Source organism: Canis lupus, chromosome 27 (assembly GCF_011100685.1).
Source record: "Canis lupus familiaris isolate Mischka breed German Shepherd chromosome 27, alternate assembly UU_Cfam_GSD_1.0, whole genome shotgun sequence".
Lineage (NCBI taxonomy): Eukaryota > Metazoa > Chordata > Mammalia > Carnivora > Canidae > Canis > Canis lupus.
Genome location: NC_049248.1, coordinates 30,315,026 through 30,325,488, shown reverse-complemented (window position 1 = coordinate 30,325,488; position 10,463 = coordinate 30,315,026). Strand labels below are relative to the sequence as shown.

The window sequence follows — 10,463 nt, the reverse complement described above, 5'->3', positions numbered from 1 at the left end:
AACAAGCCTCAACAAATACAAAAAGACTGAAATCATACCATGCACCTTTTCTGACCATACACTATGAAACTAGAAGTCAACCACAAGAAAAAATTTGCGAAGACTACAAATACACGGAGGCTAAACAACAATAAATGGGGATCCCTGGATGGCTCAGTGGTTTAGCGCCGCCTTTGGCCCAGGGCATGATCCTGGAGTCCCAGGATCGAGTCCCACATCAGGCTCCCTGTGTGGAACCTGCTTCTGTCTCTGCCCCACCCCCCTCTCTCTGTCCCTCGTGAATGAATAAATAAATAAAATCTTTAAAAAAAAAACACAACAATATATGGATCAGCCAAGAAATCAAAGAAGAAATTAAAAACATACATGGAAACAAATGAAAACACAATAGTCCAAAACCTTTGGGATACAGCAAAGGGAAAGAAATGTATAGCAAAACAGGCCTACCTCAAGAAACAAGAAAAATTTCAAATAAACCACCTAGCGTTATACCTAAAGGAACTAGAGAAAGAACAACAAATGAAACCTGAAGCCAGAATGAAGGGAATAATAAAGATCGGAGCAGAAATAAATGATACAGAAACTTAAAAAAACAAGAAAACAACAACAAAAAAACAATGCAACAGATCAATGAAACCAGGAGCTGGTTCTTTGAAAAAAATAATAAAATCAATAAATCTCTAGCCAGACTTATCAAAAGGAAAAGATAAGGGGGGCAGCCCGGGTGGTGCAGCAGTTTAGTGCCTCCTGCAGCCCAGGGCGTGATCCTGGAGACCCTGGATTGAGTCCCACGTCAGGCTCTCTGCATGGCACCTGCTTCTCCCTCTGCCTGTGTCTCTGCCTCTCTCTCTCTGTGTCTCTATGAATAAATAAATAAAATCTTTAAAAAAAAAAAAAAGGAAAAGATAAGGGTCCCAAACAAATGCAATAAAAAATAAAAGGGAGAAGAAATAGGGTGCACCTGGGTAGTTCAGTCAGTTAAGCATCTGCCTTTGGCTCAGGTCATGATCCCAGGGTCCTGGCATCAAGTTCCACATCAAGCTCCCTGATAAGTGGGGAGTCTGCTTCTTCCTCTCCCTCTGCCCCTTTCCCCACTCATACTTTCTCTCTTGTTCACTCTCTAATAAATAGATAAAATCTTAAAAAAATAAAAAAGAGAAGAAATAACACCACAGAAATACAATTATGAGAGAATATTATGAAAAACTATATGCCAACAAACTGGACAACTGAGAAAGAAATGGATATGTTTCTACAAATGTATGAACTACCAAAACTGAAACAGGAAGAAATAGAAAATTTGAACAAATTAATAACCAGCAAAGAAATGGAATCAGTAATCAAATATCTCCCAAAAAACAAAAGTCCAGGGCCAGATGGCTTCCTAGAGGAATCCTACCAAACATTTAGAGAAGAGTTAATACCTCTTCTCAAACTGTTCCAAAAAATAGAAATGGAAGGAAAACTTCCAAACTCATTCTATGGGGCCAGCCTTCCTCTGATTCCAAAACCAGATAAAGATTCCACTAAAAAAAAGAAAAGATAATTACAGGCCAATATCCTTAATGCACATGGGTGCAAAAATTCTCAACAAAATACTAGCAAATTGAACTCAATAGTACAGTAAAAGAATCACTCACCACTCACCAATCAAGTGGGATTTATTCCAGGACTGCAAGTGTGGTTCAATATTCACAAATCATTGTGATACAGGACATTAATAAGAAAAAGGATTAGAACCATATGATCCTTTCAATAGATGTAGAAAAAACATTTGACAAAGTACAGCATCCATTCATGATAAAAACTCTCAACAAAGTAGGGACAGATGGAACATACCTCAACATCATAAAGGCCATGTATCAAAAGACCCACAGCTAATATCCTCAATGGTGGAAAACAGAGTCTTTCCTCTATAGTCTTATTCCAGGCCAAGACAGGGATGCCCACTTTCACCACTCTTTTTTAACATAGTACTGGAAGTCCTATCCTCAGCAATCAGACAACAAAAAGAAAGAAAAGACATTCAGATCAGCAAGGAAGAAATCAAACTTCCACTATTCAAATGACATGATACTCTATGTAGAAAAGACTCCACACCAAAACATTGCTAGAATACACAAATTCAGTAAAGCTGCAGAATATAAAACCAATGTACAGAAATCTGTAACACTCCTATACAATAATGAAGCAGTAGAAAAAGAAATCAAGGAATTGATCCCATTTACAATTGCACCAAAACCCGTAAGATACTTAGGAATAAACCTAACCAAGGTTGTAAAAGACCTGTACTCTGAAAACTATAAAACACTGGTGAGGGGCAGCCCCGGGTGGCTCAGTGGTTTAGTGCTGCCTTCAGCCCAGGGCGTGATCCTGGAGAACCAGGATCGAGTTTCACGTCGGGCTCCCTACATGGAGCCTGCTTCTCTCTCTGCCTGTGTCTCTGCCTCTCTCTCTGTCATGAATAAATAAATAAAATCTTTAAAAAAAATTAAAAATCATACCACCCATTAATTCTATTTCTGGGCATTTACCCAAAGAAAAATAAAACAGTAATTTTAAGAGATGTATGTTGTTTATTGCAGTATTTACAATAGCCAAGATATGGAAGAGGCTAAGTGTCTATCAATAAAGATGTGGCATATATAAATATAATAAAATGTATTTTGCCATAAAAGATAAACCTTGGGGTGCCTCGGTGGCTCAGTTGGTTAAGTGTCCAAGTCTTGATTTCAGCTCAGGTCCTGATCTCAGGGTCATGAGATGGAGCCCCACATTGGGCTCTGTGCTTAGTGAAGAGTCTGCTTGGGATTGAGCCCCACATTGGGCTCCCTGTTCAGCAGAGAGTCTGCTTCTCTCTCTCTCTCTCTGCTGCTCCCCTAGCTTGTGCTTGCTTTCTGTCAAATACATAAATAAAATCTTTAAAAAGTACAGCATAGGGAATATAGTTAATAATAATGTAATAATTTTGTATGATGGCAGATGGTAACTCCACTTATCCTGGTAAACATTTTGTAACATATAAAATTGTTGAATCATTATATTGTAAACCTCAAAGCAATATTATTTGTCAACTATGGTTCAATTAAAAATAAAACATTATGTGAATGCCTCATATGGGCCAGGCAATATACTAAAATATCATCTAAGTACCACAACATTTCAAGAGTTAGTGTCTAAAGTCACAAAAAGTGGCAGAGTCAGGGACTTCTAGCCAGTTGTCTACAGTTCTCAGTATAAGCTGCTACTTCAAAGAATGGTTTGGAATATCAACATTACCCGAGACCCCGTATCATCACAGACAGGCTAAATCAGAAGCTGTATTTTAACACAATCCCTGCATGATTCCTATATACATTAGTTTGAGCAGCTCTGAGTTCTGCCACACTGGCTTTCTCCACCATATTTCTACTCTGGTACATGAGGTGGACTCAAACATGTCATGTTGACGAGCCAAGGACAACCTTTATTATTTAAAAAAAATTTTTTTTTTATTTATTTATGATAGTCACACAGAGAGAGAGAGAGAGGCAGAGACATAGGCAGAGGGAGAAGCAGGCTCCATGCACCGGGAGCCTGACGTGGGATTCGATCCCGGGTCTCCAGGATCGCGCCCTGGGCCAAAGGCAGGCGCCAAACTGCTGCGCCACCCAGGGATCCCAGATTTTATTTATTCATAGACACAGAGAGAGAGAGAGAGGCAGAGACATAGGCAGAGGGAGAAGCAGGCTCCATGCACCAGGAGCCCGACGTGGGATTCGATCCCGGGTCTCCAGGATCGCACCCTGGGCCAAAGGCAGGTGCTAAACCGCTGCGCCGCCCAGGGATCCCAGGACAACCTTTATTTTTAAGGGATTCTTCAGCTGATGCTAATTGTTTTGAAGAACCAATTAATTAATTCATTAAGGCTTGAAGGAGGCTATTACCTTCTAAAAAGGATTAGCTGTGGAAATATTTCTCTCTGAAATCATACTATTCACACATTCCTTTTTGGGGTATCTTTTATATTTTAAATCAAAAGCCAAGAAGGTAACTGTATGAAACCCAGTGACATATTCCATAAGATATATTTACCTATATAGTGTTTTATAGTCACCAAGTGCATTTTTCATATTTCTTGGAATGACCATAAGAGTTTATTATTGGGACTCAGGTAAATTGTCTAAGGTCACATTAATAGATATTAGCAGAATTAAGACTCAAATACGGTTCCTTTGCCTTCCATTTCCATATCAGTATCACTGCATAAGACTGAACAATGGAGGCAAACACCATAGCATAGCAAAGCAGTCATTTCTTGGAGAATAGAGCAGCACTGTTTTCACGGTTCCTGCAGATCTAGCCCTGGAGTTAACAAAGGGAGATTCTACTCCTGGGGAACCCTGGTGTCTGTCATTGCTTTATTCTTGAAAGAGGTTCAAGAGGTTTCACAGGTTTCGGTGGGGACTGGGGGTGGGAAGGAGCATTGGCACTCTACTGGAGTAACTTCTCTCTGAGACAACCAAAATCATTGCGAACATCTACAATCCCAGCTGAAATAACATTTCAGTCTTTAGAATTCATTTAAGGATGTATTTATTTACAAGATACAAATGCTTAATATTTAATAGGAATTAAAGTGCTTAATTTTACAATGTTTCCAATTCTATGCCTTTATGACCAAATATACATATGTTACACAATATATACACTATATGCAAGTATTTTACATTCTTATAGCTAGAAAAGAATTACTTTTTGTGTACACTTTTTCACATTGGAGTTAACTCTAAAATTCTGGTAACATACCTTCTCAAACTGATCAGTGAACAATTCCAAAACCCAGATAACACTTATTCAAAAATATCAGTCAATTGTCACTCACAAAATAAAATGCTAGTTTGGTTAAAAAAAAAAAAAAAACAGTTTTATATACAGACATGATTGCTAATGAATGGAGACCCCCAGGTGATACATTCCAACATCCACGTAATGTGTAATATATAATGCAATTCTGTTACCGTAATGGTCCCCACAGACTATTTCTTTCCAAACTGATATACATATATATTAATATATATATATATATCTTACTTTATGTATTTGGTATTCACTTATTAAAATATGCTACAATGAGATTTCTTGATTTAATTTCTCACTAAATCTACCATAACAAATTTTAGGAAGAAGTATACCATCATGTAATTCTTAGTGACCCCAACGAGTTAAAAACTATCTTGTAGAAGCCATGTGCTAGTTCATCTCAAAACACAGAAAAGGTACTGCATTCTGCCAAATGCACAGTCCAAAAAGTGGAAAACAATGATTGACTTTAGAGGAATTTTTTACCTCAGTAAACAGTGCAGAAAATGGCCCATTAGAATGAAAGATTTTAAGCCTAAAGGAAAAAGTAACTAATGGAGAAAGGCCTGGGTGCCTTTCCCATCAGTTTACAATTACAAAGATTTCTATTTTATAGTTCATATTCCTTCTTCAGTTTAAGTTTTTTTCTCTTGTCTTAACATATACTGTTCTGATCTCAAGATCAGCAGTCTCCTTCTGTTTACCCTTGTTTATTTCAGTTCCTAATTTTTTTATTCCTCTTTACTGTATCAGTAAGAAAGTAATCTTCTCACAAAAACATGATTACGGGGCACACATAAGAATGAATTGTACTAAAAATCCATGTAAATAATTTATGTTAAAATATTTAAGTTAAAAAGAACAGTGTCTATAAAAATTTCATTCCTATGGAAAAACAGAATTGGAAATCAACAATGTTTTTACATATCTACATATATGCATAAATTCACAGAAAGGGTTTTAAAAGTCTAGTGGTCTTTATATATCATACTCATATTTTCTAAATCTGAAGAATCTATAGTAGATAGTAATATGAAAATAAAAAGCAATTTGATTCTACTAAAATTGGATGAGAATGAAGAAGTAACACGATCCACTACAGGTGTCAATACAGTTCTATAGAATAAGAACTGGTTAGCCACAGTTTTTATATTAATACATTCTTGAAGAATACAAAATTGAAGAACGAAGACATTAAGACATTCTTGCCTTTTGAATTAATTTTAGCTTATAAATACCATGTGCTTAATCTTAGACCCGCTAACATGAACATCATATGATGTAGGAAATTTTAATTTTTTGTTCTGCATTATAGCAAGGATACCCGAAAACAAAAAACAAAAAACAAAAAACAAAAACCTTTGTTCCTTAGAGTTTATTTGCTTCTGTTGGTGCCTTTTCATCTGGATATATCTAGTCCAGAAAGATCATTATTTGAGTTAGCACAGACAATATTCTCAGAATAAGAACTTAAGGCTTTAAATATAATCAGAAATGGGATCTAAAATTTGAAGGGGAAAAAAAAAAACCCACCCTGTTTCCACAAAGTAGACAACAAAGAGTAAAACAGAATTGGGAACTCGCAAAAGTATTTTTGATATAAGGGTTTTAAAAGGCATCAAAGAATCTTTACCAACCCTGCAGTACTATGAAGTTTGTAGTTTATCTACTTATGACTACGACAAGTACTCTTTTAAAAAATCCAAATGTGTACCTATATATGGGGACAGGGTACACTTAAAAGATTAGTTCTTGTAAAAAGTTTAGTAATTTCTTAGGTTGGAGTTTTTTTTTTTTTTTGTTTTTGTTTTTTAATTTTTTTATTGGGATAGGTCACCCAGTGAAGGTAAGTACACCAACCTGTTTGTTGTACTAAGCTTCATGGAAAATGAAATGCAGCTTGATAAAGTAGTGCAGATGTGCTTATTCTCTCATCATCCATACCCTTTGCAAAAGGAAAAATGCTTTTGACAGTTATTTGAATCCAAGGAATAACGCCCCTCTTCTCTTCCCTGTACTCAGCAATTTGAGTTATAGTATCACTTCTAAAAGTTAATTCTCTATATCCTTGTGGCTAGGGGCATTCATATTAAAATTTCAGTATAAAAACATACCCTGAAGAATTTTTATTGCTTGCATACATGATGGCATTGTCGATGCCATTATTACAAAAGTGGCTGGTGGCATTTTTCATTATTGAGTCCCACTTAAAACCTGGAGATAAGTCTGCACTACATTTCATACTTAACATACCGAATGGTAGACTTTCAATAAAAGCTAAATTTAAGCTTAAAAAATTGGAATGTTTTGTAATGAGTAGCAGTTTTTATCAAATAATTTTTTCTTTTTTTAAGTTTGGAGGAAGGGCACTTTAAAGATGACTTGGAAAGCACCAAATTAGGGAAAATAAAAAATGAAATCTATATGGAATGTTGGTTTTAATAGGAAAGGAATCAAAAATTTTTTTTAATGTTCAATTTGTCTTGAGTGCTCAGATGTCTCAGATACCACAAAATACTAGGGCTCTTGAAACCAATCACACTTTGAGGTCTTTTGGTTTAGTTGGATATTTTTACTAAATGCCTAAGAGTATTCTCTTGCCTTTCTCCAAATAAAAGCATTAGTGATTCTTTAAGAGAAACAGGTAAGGCTGCTTCATTGCTTCTCTTTGTGCTTGTCTAAAGAATAAGGGGTGGACCATGAAGATGGTACCTGGATAACCACAAAGCCTCTTCTAGTACTAGTATTTCTTTTTTTTTTTTTAATTAAACATGATAAAAGCATGAAAATATTCTTTTTATGTATTCTTTTGATAATCTAAATTAAATGACATTGATATTTATTGAGCCAAAACTTGAGTGTATCCATGTTACTCCCGTTTCTGGAGAACAATTTACGATCAGGAAAGTGTAGTCTTCTCACTCTTCCAAAGAATTTTAAAAAATAATCCGGCCCGTAAATCTTCTAAACTGGCCCACTGCTCTATCCATATGTACAAAAGTCATTCTACATTTTTATTGCTCCTCTTTTCTTGTGATTAAGACACTAATGCATCATCTATAGCTATAGTGTAACCATCTCAAAAGCCACCCTGAATATATATGTTGTACATACATACACACCACCCCTCAAACCACTGGCAACTAGAAAAGAGAAGTAATGTAACATTTCTTTCAGTCTATCCCTGATTTGATAGGGCCTAAGAAGCTACACCTTTATCTGACTCCAAATATTTGGTTTAATATTAATGATCATGGCTGGCATTCCTTTTACAGAGGAAGGCAATCTAATTGTGTCAGCCATAATTAGTTTACCTTCTCATTTGGAGTGGGGGGAAAAAAAGGAGAGACTTCAAATATTTCTTAAAATAACAGGCCTGAATGAATGTGTGGCGGTCTCAAATTCTGAGCTAATCCATTCTACATTTAAGGTATAGTTCTCAAAGGCCAAGATAGTGAGGTTGTTCTTGTGGATTTCTAGCAAACTTAGGCATTTAAAAGTGACAATGTTTGGGGTATAGCAGGGTAAAATGGGGAAAAAAAATCTAATTTGAGAAAAAGATGAGGTTAAATAGTCAACTTAATGTGAGATTTTAATCACAACCACCATATAATGAAGAGCAGCCCTGGGACAAGAAACCATATTTTGACTATTAAACATTCCCCAGATGACAGGGGGAAAAATGCTCAGACTCTCTTTAAACATCTCATACCTCCCAAACCTGCCATGAAGATATTGCTTTTCATTATTGTGTTTCCCCTCCTCTTCTTCACTGAGGTGGTGTAAAGAGTTGAGCATAAAGTTCCTCTAATAGCTATTTACCTGCCCCTCAAACACAGTTTATCACATGTGAATTTCGTTTCCCATCTGACGAAGGAATAGGCCCACACAGTTATCTTAAGTGTTAATTAGATATAGTCCTCATTTAACTATGCTTAACAGTCTTATGGAAAAGAAAAACATTACAATAAATGTAGTTTCCATACATCCCAGTTCTGTATAACGTCAGGTATCTTGTACAGTTTAGGTTTCTGTGAATGTTTTTGCACATGCTCATATTAAATGCTGCGACAACTGCAGGATTGTGAAAGGTAAAATAACTTGTGTGACTTCGACCATCCCAGTGGCCAAAATGTACTTTATCTCAGGATAATCAAGACTGAAGCATTAATTAAACCCTCATTATATATTTAAATAGGTATTATTAGCACCTTCAAAGAGAGGCACTGTTTTAAATAGGCACAGAACGAAAAAATAGTACTTTAAAAATACTGTTGGAACTAATATCCCATGCCACATAAATTACTGCTTTTTCTTATTATAAAAATATCAATACCTTTAGATGTCAATCAATTAAACAGAAATCACCAAAAACATTTCTGAAGTTTAGAACAATGTTCAATTCCAAGATAAAACATGCTTTATATTTAAAAAATAAATTAGAGACAAATATGAACCTAAAGCTGAAGAGAAAAGCATGTATAATATAATTATATTCATATTTAATACTATATATACATACTTCCTATATACTTGAGATATTTTATTCTTAGGAATATTTCTACAAAAACAAGTATCTTTTCCTAATAAGTTGAAAGTCTGAACACCAACAATTTGTCCTTTTTGTTTTAAAAGAACATATATTATTTATGCAGCTTGAGCTTTATAAACTAAATTAAATAAGTTAATACAATAGCCTAAACTGTCCCTGTATTTTTTTATTTTTTTATTTTACCATGGATCTATTTTGGCAACATGGAGGTATATCTTTAAAACTGTACAAGTCCTACCTGTGAAGGAGAAGACATAGAAGGACCTTAGATGGATGTGGCCCATTCTAACCTGATCATGATAGAATCCATTGATACCGTTTTCTTCAAGACAAAAGTACATATGCAAGGAATAGCTCATTAAAAAATGCTCCATTTTCACATTATTTCAAACTTTTATCGGTAGAATGGCTCTGCACATCAGTTTCACTTAAGAGTACAGAAACATAGGAAAATAGTCCCCCAAAAGATGCATTTATGAGCCTATGTTTTTCAACATAAAGTGCTAAGAGATGAATAAGGAGGGCTGGGAATGTCTTAAGCTGTAAATCTTGAGACCCCACATCATGGGTGGTCCTGGAGTTCAGCATTCTGATTTTTTCTTAGATTCAGGATGATCATCCAAGGTGGCAGGATGCTTGTTGGGACCGTCTGGTGTCTCACCTGTGACAGCTAAAAAGATGATTTTCAGCCACTTCTGTTTCAGTTCCTCACTGTCTGCAGCAAAGCTGTGTACAGACTTGGACTGGGTCAGTTTGAAACTGTGTGGCAGGTCTGCACTCCTTGGCATATCGTCCACGACATAGCCCAGGAGTGGAATGGTGGCCTGCGCTCGGACGTCCTAAGGAAAAAAACATGGAACACAGGAGTGTGAGATGTATGAGCTTGCTACCCGTGGCCCCTGTGACCTGGCTCCCACTAAACCTTGTTCCCTACCACTGCTCCACACAGTCTCACACTGTGAGCTCTCTGTGGACAGAGACAGCGATCCAGTGCTGAGCGTACTGCCTGGATACGAGGCCACTGCAGATGCTGGCTGAACGAATGAATGAATTCAGTGAGGAGTCTGAT

General features: G+C 36.2%; 1 protein-coding gene across 9 annotated transcripts in view; it reads right to left on the bottom strand.

The window, feature by feature from the left end:
- Positions 1-1,797: 1,797 nt before the first annotated feature.
- FGD4 (FYVE, RhoGEF and PH domain containing 4) overlaps positions 1,798-10,463 on the bottom strand; it is a 214,618-nt gene continuing 205,952 nt past the window's right edge. For 8 of the 9 annotated variants that reach the window (XM_038577223.1, XM_038577230.1, XM_038577228.1 and 5 more), the window contains one exon: positions 4,559-10,233. In XM_038577223.1, coding sequence (XP_038433151.1) covers positions 9,976-10,233 — 258 coding nt within the window. In that variant the 3' untranslated portion in view covers positions 4,559-9,975. Of the gene's footprint in view, positions 1,986-4,558; positions 10,234-10,463 lie in introns of those variants that run through there. The other variant, XM_038577224.1, reaches the window with a different exon arrangement.